Source organism: Mus caroli, unplaced genomic scaffold, assembly GCF_978045245.1.
Source record: "Mus caroli unplaced genomic scaffold, Mus_caroli_1 scaffold_15, whole genome shotgun sequence".
In the NCBI taxonomy this organism is placed as follows: domain Eukaryota; kingdom Metazoa; phylum Chordata; class Mammalia; order Rodentia; family Muridae; genus Mus; species Mus caroli.
The window spans coordinates 116,626,501-116,645,590 of record NW_028227270.1 but is presented as its reverse complement, the minus strand read 5'-3'; the positions used below and the strand labels follow the sequence as shown (position 1 = coordinate 116,645,590).

General features: G+C 43.0%; 2 protein-coding genes across 2 annotated transcripts; one reads left to right on the top strand and one right to left on the bottom strand.

Moving 5' to 3' along the window:
* Positions 1–238: 238 nt before the first annotated feature.
* Tubal3 (tubulin alpha like 3) lies at positions 239–5,365 on the top strand. The gene is made up of 3 exons (XM_085830818.1): positions 239–476; positions 2,408–2,560; positions 4,425–5,365. Exons 1-3 carry the CDS (start codon positions 383–385, stop codon positions 5,363–5,365), a joined length of 1,188 nt encoding a protein of 395 aa, XP_085686944.1. The 5' UTR covers positions 239–382.
* Positions 5,366–12,617: 7,252 nt separating this feature from the next.
* Positions 12,618–16,443, bottom strand: Ucn3 (urocortin 3). Its single transcript, XM_021181106.2, has 2 exons — positions 16,343–16,443; positions 12,618–13,118 (listed from the first exon to the last, which is right to left on the bottom strand). The coding sequence occupies exon 2, from the start codon at positions 13,110–13,112 to the stop codon at positions 12,618–12,620; it is 495 nt and encodes a 164-aa protein (XP_021036765.1). The 5' UTR covers positions 13,113–13,118; positions 16,343–16,443.
* Positions 16,444–19,090: the final 2,647 nt, after the last annotated feature.

The following is a 19,090-nucleotide window of genomic DNA, read 5'->3' as shown; positions in this document are numbered from 1 at the left end:
GCAAATTACAGTTATGAAGTAACAACAAAACAATTTTATAGTTGAGGGTAACTGCAACAGGAGGAACTCTATTCAAGGGTCGCAACATTAAAAAGGTTGAGAACCACTCCTTTCGATGATAACGAGCTTCCTTTGTGATTTCTAAGCTACTTTGGTCTTTGACACTTGTATCCAGTAGTGCTTATGCAGTCTAAGTTCTGACTATGTTTTAACCCACTGTGGCTTATTCCAGAGGGAGTGTCTCTCCATTCACATTGGTCAAGCTGGTGTCCAGATCGGGGATGCTTGCTGGGAACTGTATTGCCTGGAACATGGGATCCAGCCAGATGGCTTTATTCTGGACCATCAACATGATAATTTGGAAAATCCTAAAGTGGAACATATGAATGCATCTTTAGATACCTTCTTTCATGAGACAAGTGCTGGGAAGCATGTGCCTAGAACACTTTTCATGGACCTAGAACCAACTGTTATAGGTAATCTAAATTTGACTTGCTAGTGCTTTTAACCAAGACCCCAGTCAAAAAAACCAAGGAAGATTATGAGGTTGTGCTAATCCGTATGAACAGGACCATGTAGACCTTTTCCAAGCCTCAGTCTATAACATGACAGACATACTCAAATGGGGGACTTAGGTTGGCTTTCTTTCCTGTGGGGTGAAATTATGTAAAGCTCCTATTTTACCCATACCCTCATTTCAGCCAAGCATTGAATCTTTTTCCTGGCTCTGAGAGCAAAGCTAGAAGCTATTGGGAAAGAAGTTGAAAATTTGTCATTATCTTCTATAAAAGAGTAGAGTATTCAAAAATTATCCCACAGGAAAAAGGTACCATATAAATCTTAAAATTATAGGAGATGCTAATGCTATTATTTAAAATGTATGTTTATTTATTCTCCCTCTCTCTCCCTTTCCCTCCCCCTCTGTTTCCATGTCCTTCTCCCTACCTGTCTCTACTCCCTCTCCTGCCTTGTGACATTTGAACACATATGGGGCATGGTGGTACTTGTGTGAAGGGCGGAAGACAACTTGAAAGAGTTGTTTCTCTCCTACCATGCAGATTCTAGGGGTCCAGTTCAAGCTAAAAGGCTTGGCAGCAAGTTTGCCATTTTGACAGCCTAAATGCTATTGTATAATTAATAATGACAGATTTTCTAATAGCCTGTCATAAATTTTCTAAAATGCAGCAAGAGAGATATTGGAGGTAGGAATTAAGTATTGTCTTATGAGAGCAGCTAGATATGGGAGTAGTTTTGTGTGTTATCTATTCCTACAAAACAAACTCCCTTCAAACACAGTAAGGCAGGAATAACCATGATTTTGTTCATACATTTGTAGTCTATTGTGGGGTTCAGAAGGTATAAATTCTCACTGTTCCACTTGATTCTAGATTTGAAGAATCAGATGGGAGCCAGGGCACTTACTTGGATGGTGGTTCACTCACCTTTGGGTCAAGTTGGTGTTCTGAGTCCTGAGACATGGATGTTGGTGGGGCTTTTAGTCCTTGTCACATGGCCTGTCTCTGAAATGCTTAGATCCTTGTCATAGCATGGTAGTCAGGTCTCAAGGACAATTATCCCATGGGTACAAGGCAGAAACTTATGACATTGCCACCTAGCTCTGGAGGTCACCTAGTGCCCTTTCTTCTGTTCTCAGATAGTCAAGGTAGTTATGAAGACACTAGGGATGGGATATGGACCCTACTCCACCTTTTAATGCAAGCACAGAAAGTTTCTAGAATCAAATGTATGATAGGAAGTGTTTTTATGGTCATCTTTGAAAACTAATCTGCCCTACCAGAGAAATACAATCTGCCTATACTAGGTTAGAGTTGTTTTCCTTATTAGATTTGAGTTAGGACACATAACAAATTGGTAGGACAAAATGGATTCATGTCAAAGAATGTTAGTGTAATGCAAAGCTTAAACATTTTACTAATGTATAGGGTCAAAAATGGTAAGGCTGAAGATACTTACATACAGGCTAAGTATTACTCTGCTGGGTGTTATGAAGAATAAAACTAAGAAACTGTTGGGGAGTTGTTGTAGAGTGCTCACCTAACATGCACAAATCTTGTAATCAGTTCTTTAATTCAGCGTTAAAGCAGATAAGGCAGTGCACACCTGTATATTCCAGACTGCAAGGAACAGAGGCAGGAGGATAAAAAGTCTTTTTGGAATATGCAATACCTTGCTTACCAACACCAACCAGAAAACTTCTTCTTCTTCTTTTTTTTTTTTTTTTTTTTTTTTTTTTAGACTAAGAAAGACCATTTCTACGGGATAAATTCCATTTCTTTTCAATACCATGGGAAAGGGATGGGGACCAGAGTATAGAGTTCTGTCAGAGTTAGAAAGAGGCCAGCAGTTAAAGTGCATGCAAGCACTGACCACCCCTCCCTCTCTACAGATGGGATCCGTGTGGGAAGGTACCACTCACTCTTCCACCCAGAACAACTTGTGAATGGAAAGGAGGACGCTGCCAACAACTATGCACGAGGTCGCTACTCCGTGGGTTCAGAGGTCATCGAGCTTGTTCTAGAAAGGATCCGGAAGCTGGCAAGTAGCTGCTCTTGCAGCTTGATGGGTCATGCTGGGTACTTGTGATCTCATAGCAGCATCCACCAGCCTTACTTGCTGCCACCCCCAAGCCTCTCACACTGGGCCTCCTGTAGATGCTTAAGGGGAGGCTTTAGTTGACTGAGAAGCCTTTACAACTGCTGGGTGGCTTTCTGTGTCTGCTATTGTATGATTTGTGCTGTGTGTGTTAGCAGACACTTTCAAAGCTTTCTAAAATGTATTCTTTTCCAATTGTCACCACTACTTGTGAAGATGACGATGGGCAGAGGTTACTTACTGAATCTTCTAATAGTTCTGTAAGGGTTGAAATCTGCAGGTCCTTTGTTAGGTAAGTGGTTTGGTGTAACCACCGGTAGCATATGGCCTATCATAGTATCCTGAATATAGTGTATAACTTAAGAGGCACTTTGTCTATTGTGGAGGGGAATTTATCTTGCTTCTGTATTTTGCTGACTTTCTTTTCTTTATTATTGACAAATCCTTCAGATCCTATGTAGATAAATTCATGGAAAACAACAAAAAGTAGCCAAATATTTAAGCTTTGCTTTTATACACCGAGCCTCCCTTATCTGTCATGATTGGGACCAGAACTACTTGGATGGGTATTTTCCAGGCTTTAGAATATTTGCACACATGTATGCACACACACATATGCACATGCACATGAACACTAACACACACACACACACACACACACACACACGAATTTTAGGGGACCCAAGTCAAATGTAAAATTTATTTAAATGGGAGGGTGGAGAGAAGGTTAAGAGCATTGATTGCTCTTCCAGAGGTCCTGAGTTCAATTCTCAGCAACCACATGGTGGCTCACAACCCTCTGTAATGGGATCTGATGCCCTCTTCTAGTGTGCTTGAAATAAATAAATAAATCTTTAAAGAACTTAAATTTCAAATATTCCTTATAGACATAGGCTTCAGACAGCGTTATGAGGTCCGTTTAGTGTGTCTGTGTGCTGATTGCCACCCATTTCTGTGAGCTCAGATACAGAGTTTCCGTTAGTGGCATCATGTAAGTACTCAAAAAGAAAAAGAGAGAGAGAGAGAGAGAGAGAGAGAGAGAGAGAGAGAGGGTTTGGAGCATCTTGGAGTTCAGGATTAGGGCTACTTAAGTGGTAGTAAAACTTTAAAGACTTTCCCAACTCCAGGGGTAATATTCAAGTGTATTTCAAAGTAGCTATGTTTGTTGTGTAGCTGAGGTGGCCAAAGAAGACATTCTGAATCATTTTAAAGTGTGTGTATTTGTGTACACAGGTGCATGTGGGGACCAGGGGACAAACTTGCCTGTCATCCCTCAGATATCATCTATTTTGTGGTTTGTTTGAGACAGGGTCTCTTAATTACCTGGAACTGGCCAACCAGGATAAGACAGAGAGTCACCAAGCCCTGGTGATCTGACTGCCTTCACCTCTTTAGTCCTGGGAGCATAATCATCTGGCACTGTGACCAACCAGTTCTGTTCCCCTCCTCCTCCTCCTCCTCCTCCTCCCCCATTTCCTCCTCCTCTTTCTGCCCCCTTTCCTCCCCTTCTCCCTCCTCCTTTCCTCTCCCTTCTCCCCTCCCTCCCTTCCTCCCTCCCTCCTCTCTCTTTCTGAAGATCAAACTCAGACCTGCATACTTGTAAGGCAAGCACTTTACTGATGGAGCCTTTGCCCTAGTCTCCTTTCTGAGTCCTTTGTTCTTGGGAAGCTATGTTCTACCATTATCATGGTAAACAAACAAGAATACTGCTGGGCACTTTCAGAATTTGGATATGAGTGTCCTGCAAGTAAGTACTGATTCCTTCTAGTTAACTGACTGTAATTCCCACTCCCCCCCCAACCCCCAGGCAGAACAATGCAGTGGACTTCAGGGATTTTTGATTTACCGCAGCTTTGGAGGAGGCACAGGGTCAGGATTTACATCTCTCTTGATGGAGCGACTCTCCGTAGAGTATTGCAAGAAGATAAAATTGGAGTTCTCTGTCTACCCATCTCCTAGGATCTCTACTGCTGTGGTAGAACCATACAATGCCATCCTCACCACTCACTCCACCATAGAATACTCAGATTGTGCCTTCATAGTGGACAATGAAGCTTTGTACGACATCTGCCAGCACAAACTTGGCGTTGAACGTCCTTCCTATGCTAGTATCAACAGGCTGATTGCCCAGGTGTCGTCTTCCATCACTGCATCACTGCGTTTTGAAGGACCTTTGAATGTAGACTTAATTGAATTCCAGACCAACCTAGTACCTTATCCAAGAATCCATTTCCCCATCACAGCTCTTGCCCCCATCATCTCCGCTGAAAAGGCGTACCAAGAGCAGCTCTCTGTGTCTGATGTCACTGCTTCTTGCTTTGAGGTCTCCAACCAGTTGGTCAAGTGTGATCCCAGGCTTGGGAAGTACATGGCTTGCTGCTTACTGTACAGAGGAGATGTGGTCCCTAAGGATGTAAATGAAGCAATTGCAGCCATGAAGTCTAGGACCTCTGTTCAGTTTGTTGATTGGTGTCCAACTGGTTTCAAGGTGGGCATCAATTATCAGCCACCTGCAGTGGTACCAGGAGGGGATCTAGCTAGGGTTCAGCGTGCTGTGTGCATGTTGAGCAACACCACGGCAATTGTGGAAGCCTGGGCCCGCCTGGACCACAAATTTGACCTCATGTATGCCAAGAAGGCATTCCTGCACTGGTACATCACAGAAGGCATGGAACTTGGGGAGTTTGTAGAGGCCAGGGAAGATCTGGCTGCTCTGGAAAAAGATTATGAAGAAGTGGGTCTGAGTTTCTGATGAGAAGACCAGGCAAATGAATGCTGAGTTAAAATCTCATGTTCTGTTTTTTTATATACCTAATGAATGAGAGGAAAGCAAAACCAAATCAGCAAGATGCAAAATTCAACATTAAATTAAATGTATTAATATCAACAATAAAGTAATGTTTTCTTGTGTACAGTAGAATTCACCTTTGCTAACTGAGAGCCTTCTGGGGATTAGGATCATTTGAACGACTGGGTCTCCTCTAGGTAGAGTAATTTTATGTTAGTTCTTATTTCCTAGGACAAGACTGGCTTTATTCTTTCCCCTTCCCTAAAACAAAGCATTAAGGGAATTTGGAACCGTGATGTTTCTGCTTCCTCTTTTTTCTCCTGAGGCAGAAAATACACAGATTATGAATCTTATTTCTCCATTATTTATGCACTTACTATCAATTAAATCATAAATGCTTTTAGAATATTTCTTTTTCTTTTTCCAAGTGTGGGCTTTAAGTCCCCAGTTTGCTTTTCAAACAAAATAAGGAAGAAAGCAAACAAACAAGAATACTGCTGGTCACTTTTCAGAATTTGGATATGAGTATCCTGCAGGTAAGAAAGTACGGATGCCTTCTCTAGGTGGCCTATCCTGGAGGAAGCTGTATTTGTTTTACGTGTGTGTGTGTGTGTGTGTGTGTGTGTGTGTGTGTGTGTGTGCGCGTGCATGTTTGTATGTCTGCAGGAGTATGGCATGTGGCCACGTCAATTGGCAGCCAGAAGCTTATGACAAGTGTCTCTCTCAATCTCTTTCCACTTTGTTTGCTGAGGCAGGGTTTCTCCATGAACCAGGAGCTCACTGAGGTAGCTAGTCCAGGCAAGTGTGTGCTCTCAGGCCCGGGGATTAGAGGTGGGCGACCATGCCTTCTTTGAATTTATGTGGATACTAGAGGTCTGAACTCTGTTTTTTACACTTGTTCACCAAGCACTTTATCCCCTGGACCATTTCTCCAACCTCTGCAGGTTATTGGCAGTTACGTTATTATTGCTATGAGAATGGATTAGACAAAAAACAAAACAAAACAAAACAAAACAAAACAAAACAACAGCAACAAAACCAAAAACCTTAACAAAGGTTGTGAGCCACCATGTGGTTCCTGGAAATTGAACTAAGGACCTCTGGAAGAGCAGTCAGTGCCATCTCTCCAGCCTGACTCGTTATTTTTTTAGGCATAAGGTATAAACTTCTGAAAATGATGAGCAGAGTCTTTCCCAACTCATGCCAACCACAATCCATTCCTATCTGTCATAGTGGTATCGTAAAATCCAACCAAGATAGTCTCTCTCGTTTTCCAGAATATTCTCGGCCTATGGCCAGTGATGAAATTCCGAGGTCACTTGCTCTCAGAAACCTTGGAACTCTCCTGTTTTGAGTCCTTTTTGAATCACCTGAGCAAGGTGGAGCCCCCATTCCTTCCCACCCAGGATTTAGGGGTAGCTGAGCTATGGGATTTCTCTGTATTAAATGTGGTATTAAGTAGTAATTGATGATTTCCCCTTTGCATATCCTATATAGTGCTTTACAGTTTTATTAGGTCCTTTTCTTTTTAAAGCTAAAATTTATTACATTCCTTAATGTACCTTTGTCAGCTCTTTTTCTTTAGCCACTAGAGGGCATTGGTAAAGTACATTCTCACTCACGTACAAAACATTTGTAGATTTTATTTTATTTTAAAAATTAACTTCATAATATTCAAGTGAAAACTGTTTTTTAAACTTTAAAATAAACCTTGTGAATCCCACTCTTTGTAAGTCTGTTTTTTCCTTTATTCATGTGTCTATGTGAGGTGTGTGTGCTTATTTGCATATGTGCACTCATATGTGGGGAAGCACGTGTATGCACAAATGTATGTGCCCATGTGTGCACAAGTGTGTGGAGGGCAGATGCTGAACTGGGTGTGTGCTTTCCTTGATCACTCTCTTCATTGTTTGCTGAGGTAAGTTCTCCAAGATGAGCTCAGGGCTTGCTAGTGTAGTACCCAGCTTGCTCTGTGATCTCCATTTTTCTTTTTCTGAATGCTGAGATTACAGGAGCTGCTACATCTGTCCAGCAATTCAGTGAGGCAAAACTATAACTTGTTTGTACGGAATCAACACATGTTGTTGGTACTGATTTTATACTTCAATAAATGGCGTTAAATATTTGAGATTGACTATGAATTTAATATACTCCATTTCTTTTTAAGGACTGTAATAGTATGACAAACTCACAAACCCTTAGTTATACTTTTTAAGTTTAAACTATAAGCACACTAATTATCCTTAAACTGTCTGAAGAACATTCATAAACTAGAAAAATCATTACTCAACATTACAATATTTAACTTATTTATAAAATGTTCATAATTCAATTATGAGTTAAAGGGCTTAATGTAATTCCTCTAAGTCAAATGCTCTTAGATGTTGTGGACACTGTAGTTTAAAGTCAAATGTGTGTAACCTTTTTATACTACAAGAAGTTTGAGATGTCTTCATTCAATTTGTTAACCACTTATGTACCATATGCTTATCCTTAGTGTAGCTCCTCGGGACACAACACTAAACAACATAGTCCTTGTTCTCACAGAGAGCCTTCTGTAGTGAAGGTGGAGAGGGAAAGAAATGAGTGGAATATAAAAGTCTTTTAGAAGGCCAGCAAGGTGGCTCACCTGTCAGGGTGCTTTCTGCCAAGCTGTATGACTTGAGTTCGATCCGTGGGAACTCCACATGGGAAGAAGAGAAGAGAGTGGATCTTGTAAGGAAGAAGAGGAGAGAGTGGCTCTTGTAAGGAGGAAGAGAAGAGAGTGGCTCTTGCAAGTTGTCATCTGCTGTCCACATTTGTGCTCTGCCATCACATGCTTCTGTGTGAGCATGCACACAATCAATAAAATGTAATTTAAATGTGAGTTATGTGGCATAATAAATGTATTCCACCCAATTGGTTGTCCTCAACACCTTCTTGTTTGTCCATGCCACAGTTGCAGGGTTCTGATCCAGACATGGCCCTCCAATATTCCTTAAGACATGATCAACCAAAACCTACTCACAGAGGGGAGGCCTGAAGCCTTTGTGCACTTCTGCATTGATCAGTAATTTCTCCTACTTGATTGTAGGAAACCTAAGTGACTCCTTTGAAACCATTATTCCTAAGAGGACGCATGGCCATTATTAGAGGTGACAGTTTCTCTGTGAGTTCTCAAATACTGGGTGATATGTGAGGTTCCCTCATCAGATTGTCAATTGTTCGTGCACATCTGTGTTACAGAATAATTCAAAACTGTGTCCTAGGAAAATGGCAAATTATTATCTGTCTAGAGCTCATGGAAGTTCCCTGAACAGTGTCTAATTCTTGTGTGCTCATAGCTCTCTTCGTGTCATTTACTGATTACCATGGCTGCTAAAGTAGTTAAACACTCTTTAGTCATAGTAGTTTACCACTGAGCTGAATATCTATGCTATTGTGCTTGGTGAGGCTATTCCTCACCTGTGCATTAGTTCCCCTCTGATTGGGGGGAACTCAGGAGGACCAGGGGACTTCCTCTGGCAGTGACTGATGGCTGTCCTCCAAAGTTACCAGCACCAAGTGAATTGGGCATGTTAGATAAAAGTGATGGTGGTCTTTGGATATGGCCATCTCTACCTCCCATGCATTGAAGGGATTATGGTTAATTTGTTTAGAGGTACTCTTTAATCTCAAGTCAGAAATGGTGTGTGCAGACAGACAGAACTGTTGGGTGGAAGCTCTCTGAAAGGAAACCTTTTGTTTTATCTATTCTCAGTGATGAGTTTCAGATTTGGACAACTGTCCTAGTTCATGAATCATCGGCACATTTTCATTATCTGTAAACTCGCATGCTGGGGACATACTATTAACTCCCTGATTGATATGATGCTTTTTTGTAATGCTTTCACATTTGCAGCTCATTAAGCTCCTAGTTCTACGAATTGGAGGATGGCTGGTGTTTCTAGTGCTCACAATACTGATTAAAAGGGAGTTCATGAGCAGATGAATGTGACTCTGTAGTTCATAGCAGAGTCACCTTGGTTATCATTTTAATGTCTCTTGTCTTCAATCTCTGACTCCAAAACTGAAAAATCAACCTACACACCTTGGAATATACTCATTAGAATTGAGTAAGTTAGTAATTAGATGCTTAGCAGGCCTAGTTTCAGGAACACTAGCGACCTTACAAGATTTTCTCATGCACATGTAATATGCAGAAAAAAATAATTTTCCTGTGCTTTGAGTATTAATCTAAGGAGATGGTGGCATTTAAAATTTAAAAATATTAAAGGTTTAAAATTTCCTGTAATACTTATTAAAGAATGATTCTTAAATCAAAGAATGTAAAACTTTATAATTTCACTGCATATTTCCAAATTCTCTCTCTCTGACTTGCAGGGATGTTGGCAAATAATGCAGGAGAGTGGCTGTTAAAATCACCGGTGTAGTGTGTTGTGAAACTTACAGACACTTGCCCATATGGGATATGAGAACATTATGTGTGGTAGTTGTAATAGTGTGGCTGTTATGAAGTTGAACTTTTCAATAGAGTTAAAGCTCATTTGTCTTTGCACATTCATGTGTGTTCATGTGATCTGTCATGTCCTTGTTTTTCTTTTGGATTCCTTCCTATTAATTTCAGTTTTCTAAAGTAGCTCTTTATATATCTGATCAGAAAACTGTGTATCTTTTGCACAAGCGGCAAACATTTTCCAAATTTTTTCATTCCATCTGCCTCTCTCTCTCTCTCTTCCTGTCTCCATCTTTCTTTTTCTCCGTGTACTTGATTTTAATTAAGGGCCTTGCAAACAACTAGGCAAATTTCTATCATTGAGCTATACTCCAGCCTCATTTTCATAAGATGGGTTTTCTCTGTGTAACAGCTGTGGTTGTCTTGGAACTTGCTTTGTAGTCTAGGTTCACTTTTATTTTGACTTTACCTTTGGTAGTGATGCTGATGCTCATGGTGTGTGTGTGTGTGTGTGTGTGTGTGTGTGGTGTTAGGTTGTGTTTTTAATGGTTTGTCACTGTGTAGAGGTCAATAAGACCATGGTTTCTTTTCTGGGGATCTGGCCATTGAGTCTTGCTGTCAGGAGGCCACCAGAGTTCTTAGTGTGGTCCAGTTTTAGAAAAATTTTATTCATATTAAATATTCTTATTTTTGGATTCTTCACATGAATCTATGAATATGTTTGTAATTTTATACAACTGGCCTCCCTCTCAAGTTCATCATTGGTAGCATTGTGACGGCATTGACTTCTTTCCAGATTTGCTTCTGTTCATTCACTTAGACTATTGGCTTTCAAAAAGCAGAAGCCCCCAACCCCTTGCATCAGACAGACATCAGGATCTTCTGCAGTGCCCTGTACTATATTGGGTAGGTATGTGGGTTCAAAGAGATTTTAGTGAAGGGGTCAGGGAGATGGTTCAGTGAGTAAAGTACTTGCCATGTGTGGTGGTTGGATTTATAATGGCTCACATGCTCATATGTTTGAATACTTGATTTCTAGTTAGTAGAACTGTTTGGGAAGGATTCAGAGGCATGTCCTTATTGGAAAAGGTTTGTCATGGGGGTGGGGGGTGGGGAAGCAAGCTTTGAGGTTTCAAAACCTGCCATTTTGCCATTCTCCTTTCTGGCCATGTCTCAAGATGTTAACTCTCAGCTACTGCTCCATACCATGCTTTCCTGCCTGCTTGCTGGCATGATCCCCACTATGAGGTCATGGGCTCTAACCCTCCAAAACTGTAAGCAAAAAATAAATGTTTTCTTTCATAATTCGCCATGGCCATAGTGTCTTATCACAGCAATAGAAAAAAATTAAGACACCATGCAAGCTTAAGTACAAGTATTTGGATTTCCAGTATCTCTATAAAAATGCTGGGGGGAGGGAGGTGGAGGATGTGCGTGGTGGGTTTTCTATAATCCTAGATTCTGGGAGGGGGAGACAGAGGATCCCCAGCACAATCTAGATAACTATACTATCTGAATCAGTGAGCTATGGGTTTAAGTAAGAGACCCTGCCTCAATGTATAAGGTGTGTGTATGTCTGGGGGGTTATCCAGGAAGGTGACTACACCAGTCTCCACCTTCAACATGCATACACACATGCAGGCACACCCATTGTACTGGCTAGTTTTGTGTCAACTTGACATAGCTGGAGTTATCACAGAGAAAGGAGCTTCAGTTGAGGAAATGCCTCCATGAGATCCATCTGTAAGGCATTTTCTCAATTAGTGATCAAGGGGGAAAGGCTCCTCCTTGTGGGTGGGACCATCCCTGGGCTGGTAGTCTTGGTTCTATAAGAGAGCAGGCTGAGCAAGCCAGGGGAAGCAAGTCAGTAAGGAACATCCCTCCATGGCCTCTGCATCTGACTAAGACACCCATCAACACACAGGTGCCCCCTACAATGCTAACATGCTTACACATATGCATGTGTAACATACATATATTCGCACATACACAGAGACTCAAACACACACACACACCAAGGGGGAAAAAATTCCATGGCTCCATACCTAGGGAGGTAGTTGAATGTTACAGTTTCCTGCTCTTCCATAGTCCTGATGCCCACTCGGAAACAAACCCTAAATTATGCTCCTTTTGTGGGACCATATTACAGAGACGCCACGAAAGCCGATTGACCAACTCTCAATTGTCCCTTTTCTCTTTAGCAGATGCTGCTCCCCGGAAAAACTGGGAATTCACCCGTCTGCAACATCCCTCATTAGCCTTTCCTATTCTAAGATCAGAGTTTGGTGGAAGAAAAGCAGAGACAAGCACAAGTTCAAGAAGCCACTGACTTTAATCCAGATGAGGAAGTAGGGGAGGTATTTGGTATCAAGAGGGGGAGCTGTGCATCTCCGTGTCTCTGCCGAGGCTCAGACCAATGTGGGACAAGGAGGGAGCCTGAAAGCTCTCTCTGCAGACATGGGGACACCTGGGAGGAGCTTGGGAAGGAGGGGCACCACATGAACTTGTCTGTTGTTACAGGGAACCAGAAAGCAGACACAGAATTCGGGGAGAGACATTAACCTCCATTGTGGATATGGGCTGAGCAATACTGCGTTTGAGTGTATATGTACAGAGAAGGGAAACCGGACTGGAAGCAAGAGAGGATCAGAGGGGCACAGCAGTGGAGCAGCCTGGGAAAACAGACTGTCCTTTGAAATTCGAGGGCACGTCCTCAGTTTCCTTTACCCTCTACTCCGGGGCCCTTGTCTCGATGTGCTACCCTCGTGCCTGGGCTTTGCTTTACTTCTTCTTCCCAATCTGTGCCATGAGCTGAGCATTGGCAGCTGCCTTGGCTCGCAAATTCTTGGCCTTGTCGATGTTGAAGAGGATGTTCATGATGTTAGTGGGAACATCAAGGGAAAGGGTGAACTTGGTGCCCCGGTCGCTTTTGGGCTTGTCTGGGTACAGCTTCCCCTTATGCTGTGCTTGGGATTGGTATCTGTACCGGGTGCTCCCAGCTCCATTCCCACCCGCGGCCCCTGAGAAAGTTCTTTTGATCTGGAGGTGCTCTTGGTTGTCATCTTCTTCCCCTGAGGGGTCTTGTATAGGCAGGTGGCCAAAGCTCTTCTTGCTCAGCAAGGGCACATCTTCCAGCTTGTTCTTCTTGACCTCCGACAGGGCTGTGTTGAGGCAGCTGAAGACTGGTCCAGTGTTGTAGAACTTGTGGGAGAGGCTTGTCCTTGGACCTCCTAGGAGCAGCAGAAGCAGCAGCAGGAAGTAGGTGGGCATCAGCATTGCTCCCTGTAGTAGAAAAGAAGGATGTGAAACCAGGTGTGAGAGGGACTTCGGTCTGAGGAGGACACGGGGTATATTGTCCAATAGAGTATTTCTAACGATCACCTGGGAGTTTTCTTTTCTTCTTCTTTTTTTTTTTTTTTTTTCCGGTGGAAGAGGTGGTTTGGCTTTTGTTGTTGTTGTTGTTGCTGTTGTTATTTTATTTATTTACATTTCAAATGTTATCCCCCTTTCTGGTTTTCCCTTCACAAACCCCCTATCCCAATACCCCTCCTGCAGATTCTATGAGCGAGGTCCCCAACCTACCCACCCACTCCTGCCTCATCACCCTAGCATTTTCCTACGTTGGGGCATCGAGTCTCCACAGGACCAAGGGCCTCCTTCTCAGAGGTTTCTCAAAGCTGATCCTCAGACAAGCATCATGAGCATCTCCTGGAAATTTGTTTCAACTGCAAACATTTCTCAGGTCTTTCTCTACAACCAGTGAATCAAGATAAAGAGAGCAACAATCTGTGTTTTAACACACCCTTCTGACAGTTCTGGATATGCACTGGCTCCTGAAGGCTTGTGGATTTGAGTACTTGGTGTGTGGTTAGAGGTACTTTTGGGAACTTCTGGAAACTCAGAAGGTGGAGAAACCAAGTCACTGGGGGACATGGGTATTCCTAGGAGCTATATTACCCCTGGCTGCTTCCTGTCTGAATTCTTTCTATCTTGATGGAAGCTTCTCTAGTCTGCTGTGCCATGACGGGCTAAGACATCTGGGACCGAGAGACAAAATAGCTCTTTCTCCCCTGAAGTTACCCACATCAAGTATTTTATCAGAACAATGCAGAACTATTAGCCGTCTATTAGTACTGATGGTCTTTACAGTCTGAGAGTTTGTCAGTCTGGGATTTCTAGCTTGTTTAATTTAGAGTTGCTACTGGCCCCCCAAAGCCAATAACACATGTACTAAGTAAATATGTGGCCACTTTCCTAGTCTTCAAAATTAGCCATCTGTGCTTGTCCTTTAGAACAATTGGCAGAAGTGGGGGGTGGGGCTGGGGGAAGGAGGAGGTGTGTATGGGAAAGCTAGGGGGGGTGGAGGGAGGGGAAACTGTGGTTGGCATGTATTGTATTTTCAATAAAAAATGCAAAAAATGTTCTGTAAGTAAATCAACACAGGGATTCTGCTGGACCTACAGCAGTGAGAATGGCTGTCTTGTTATCTGAAGGTATGGTATATAGTGGCGACAGGGGACATGTAATCACAAGCCTGGGTTCTAAACTCACCTTAATGCCTATATGACCTTGACCATGCCCTTTCCCAGTAGATGAATAGGAATGGCTCAAGGCAATCTCAGACTTCCTTAGGCTGTAGAAATGAACCCTACTCTTTAGCTCAGGTGGGTATGGAACTCAGTATGTAGCCTGGGCTAGCCTCAAACTCCTGCTATAGACCTCCTGCTTCAGACTCCCAAGTACTGGGAAAGTATGCCAGAGTCACCAGACCCAGCTCAGACTGCCTTTGTGCTTGAGTTCAGTTCTCTGAAGAAACCTCTGTGTCCCACACACATTCCTCACAAACACATTCACACATATGCATTTATATAATACACACAGATTCATGCATCCACATTCATATATGCACACATACACACGTACATACATACAACCCCCCTGCACTCATTATAGTTTCCTGTAACAGTTCCTTCGTTCCTAGAGGCATGTTGTAGTTGCCGCCTTTCTTTCCTTTTAAAGTAATTTATTTATTTGCTTCTTTGTTTAGAATCCTAAGCATTTTATATTTTATAGTATTTCATGACAAAAATCCATGAACCTTGCTTTAAAGAATCTGAATATATACACAGGGCAGCTATGAGTGTGTCACAGGGTTTAATGACAGCACACACTTCGGAATGAGACAGAAATCTGGTCCTTTGTCTGAAGCCCTCAGACAAATTCCTTGGCCCTGTGAAATTCAATGTCCTTGTTGGGCAAATGGGGTGACCACACTGTCTCACAAAGGCTAAGTGATGAATTCAAGTCAAACAGCCAATGTGTGAGAGTGTATGCTCTAGCCATGCACTCCCTAGGCTGGTTCATCACAGAGCTGGTTCGACTCTAAGTGAGTGTACAGCCGTGAGGAGATTCTAGGGCACACACACCCTTGACACACAGCCTTCCTACACTGTGACGCTCACTCCATTTGCTCTCCCTAAGACTGATGCAGTGCAGGGACCAGCTTAGATTTTTATAGGAGAATCACAAATACTGCTGAAAACTCAATGTATTTTGTATCCATGCCCATCTTGGGACTGAACCCATCCCTACTGGCTGCTCCTCAGTCTGAAGTAAGCAAGCCAGCACCTTAAAGACCTGGGCCATTTTCAAATTCTGTATTTCTTTGGCCTTTCCTTCTGTGATGTGCCAGGCTTTTGTGATGTGGGGATTTTCTCTCCCTGTGGTTCCTTGGGACTCTTGAGAACCTCGGTAGCAGCAGAGAGAGCCAACAGAGCCTTAAACTAAATCACATCTTCAATAAATATTTGTTACATAAACTGACATTCAGATGAGCATTTAGGCGCTTAAGGAGATTAATTTGCAGGAAAACATAGTTCCCATTCTCCTTTTAGATGTATTGTCTGTGCAGATACATGCTATTACGTGTTACTGAAGGAGAAGCATGTTCTTTGAGGCACAGGGCTTTTGTTGTTGTTGTTCTTACTTTGAAGCCACGCATATGTGTTTCTGCACACATATGTGCAGAAAACAGTGCTGCAAAATTACTGTCTACGGTTTTCCCAGGAAAAATTTAAAAGTTTCCTCACTTGCTATGCCCTGGCCTCCCTGGAGGCTCCTGCTGTATAGGTTTACCTATGGATTTGTGTCCTGCTCATCTCATGGGCTGAGAGGAGAGAGAGAGAGAGAGAGGGAGAGAGAGAGAGAGAGAGAGAGAGAGAGAGAGAGAGAGAGAGAGAGAGAGAGAGAGAGAGAGAGAGAGAACAAACTGCATTGGATCTGCCACTTCCTCAGAATGGTCATTTTGCACCCTGAATAATTTCTCCCTGGTGTCTCTGGTACCAATTTTTGCGGATTTAACACAAGCCTGGCCATGGAGTTCAGCACTCTTTTCCCATGAGTTCCCACCGGGGGCTGCTAACAACTCAGCTGTCTAGTTGCCAGCCAGCCCTTGTTGAGAGAAAATACATTTACACTTCATAAATCAGTTCCGAGGACAGCCTTACCTGTAAGTGGACTTTGCTCTGGAGTGGAAATGCTCAGGTCGAGGGGCACAGCTTCCGGGCCAGGAGGCTACTCCCTGCAGGTCCTCTGAACTTCTGACTGTTCAGGGTTGCAGCTTTGTCTTCTCTGGTACTGTTCGTAGTGGGCTGTGATCGCTCCTCTCTATGGAAACCGCTCCACTCCCCTGTGCATATATGTAAAAGTGGCAGATCACAGGATGGATCGTAATTCCAGATGTAGTGTCTACATTAGGATGAGATCTCATTTAAAATACAACGAGAGCCGGCTGTGCACGTCACAGAGATGACAGGTACTCAGGAGCCTCTAACCCCTCCTGCCTTCCCCTCCTCTAGTCACCTCCTTCTTCCCCTCCTGCCCTTGCAACTTGCTTCATTAATTAAAGACAAAAGAAAACAAATAACAACAGAACCCAAACCACAGGTAAGCCGAGAAGCAATGTCTTTGGACAGAGTTTCATTACCGATTTTAATTCCAGCTAATTCTAGCCTCTTCTAACCTCTCCCTCCCGCTCACCCTCCCAGAGGAAATCTGGGGCTCCAAACTGCTTTGCAAGCAGAGAAGGTGGTTTGGAGTTCATCTGTTGCCTTGTCCTTTTGTGGGTTCTGACAGCAGTGTTAGCCAGCTACTTATACAGCTCATTATCACTGTGTGCTTGGCAAAGACTTCTGTGTCCAGAGATTTTTAATAGGAAACCACTTGAATTTTACTAGTCTGTGAACACACTATTTACTGGACACCTACTGTGTGCCAGGCATGGTTTTCAGTCTGTGAGAGAATTCGATGATAAGGAAGTTAGTTGGGAGTTGGGGCTGGTATAGAAAAGAGGTTGAGGTAGATGAGAGATGAGAGATGAGAGATGAGAGAGAGAGAGAGAGAGACAGACAGACAGACAGACAGACAGACAGACAGACACAGAGAGAGAGAGAGAGAGAGACAGAGAGACAGAGAGAGAGAGAGAGAGACAGAGAGAGAGAGAGACAGAGGGAGAGAGACAGAGAGAGACAGAGACAGAGAGAGACAGAGACAGAGAGACAGAGAGAGACAGAGACACAGAGAGAACAATTATCAATTGGCAAATACCTTAGTTTAGAAAGGAGCATATCCAAGCACTTGAGAGTTCCTTATGCTCAGTGAGAGGAGAGCAGGAGGTGTGCACACAGTAGGTCGGTGATCTGGTGTGGACAGAGCTGAGGGGCAGAGGCAGTGGGGAAGGAGCTAGGCAAAAGGAGGATAGGTCTGGCCCACACTTAGAAGTGCTCTGAAGACCTGTTTAAAGAACAAACATCACTTAATATGTCCTAGAAGATTCAAAGGGGGCAGGGTCCATATAGGTGACCCTTAGTTCATAGATGAGAAATAGCTTGCTGGTGGTACCACATAGGCTTAGGGTAACAGAATAAGGTCAGAACCAGCCTTACTAGGCACAATGCCATTTCTAATCCACTTTCAACTTTGGGCTGAGAAGAATTTTTAAAGAGCCATGGGACTGACTGGGTCTCTGCAGTCTTCATGTCAAACCCAGAGTCCCCAGCCCAGGTGATTGTTCCTTTTTTGAAATTCTAGGTGAAGAGCTAGGTGGGCTTCTCAGATGATCAAGGCTCCTTCATGTCCATAAATCTTTTGAAGGAAAAGTAAAGAAGGGGGCCAAGGTACCTAGTCTCTTCAAACACTCTATCTTTATAAGATATGAAACTAAGGGCTGCGGTGTAGCTCAGTGATAGAGCACAAAGCCCTGGGTTCTACCCACCAGTAGGACAAGTTTCAGAGTGATATGAAATTGAACCCCTTTTCCCAAGAGGTGTCTGGGCTGGGGTTCCCTGGAGGTCAGAGGTAAAGTGCAACTAGATTTGTGTTTGATTCAAATCTCCCAGTTCTATCATCAATTAATTAGTATATACTAGTCTAGGAGAAGGTTTTCTGTTTGTTTGTTTGTTTTTATTAGGCAGCCAGGGAACTCAGGCAGATGGAGAGTCGGTGGTCATTTCTCTTTCATGAGCTCCGTGTGACAGGGAGGAGAACTTCTGAAGATTGTAAGCATGGGCACATGCAGATCAGGATGTCTCTACCTTGGTTGTACTCTCATTTCTGTCAGACAGTCTCATGATGTCTTTACAGAGCCCAGTATTGAGCAGCATCTGTCTCTTCTGTTCTCTGTGGTAACAAAACCACCCATTCACATACCGTTTGTGGTGACCAAAACAGCCTGGGGAGGGGAGACACTAATCCTTAGCTACTTTTCTTTCCTTTGTTTTACTTTATTTATTTTATTTTATTTTTTTGTATGTGAGCACACGGTACCTGTCTTCAGACACACCAGAAGAGGGGATCAGATCCCATTACAGATGGTTGTGAGCCACCATGTGGTTGCTGGGAATTGAACTCCAGATCTCTGGAAGAGCAGTCAGTGCTCTTAACCACTGAGCCATCTCTCCAGTCCTACTATTTCTTTTTTTTTTTAAACTTTTTATTGATTCTTTATGAATTTCATCTCATACACATCAGTCCCACTCATCTTCCCATCCCTTTGGTTTTGCCCTTGCTATCACTTCCCTAAAAAGATAGTAAAAAACAAAAATAACTAAAAAATAAACAAAGCAAACCAACCAACCAACCAACCAACTAACCAACCAAACCAACCAAAATCATCTTGCCGTGGGAGTTGTAGTGTGCCACTGTTGCCATGGACAATGTAGTGTGCCACTGTGTGTTCATGGAAGTTGTAGTGTACC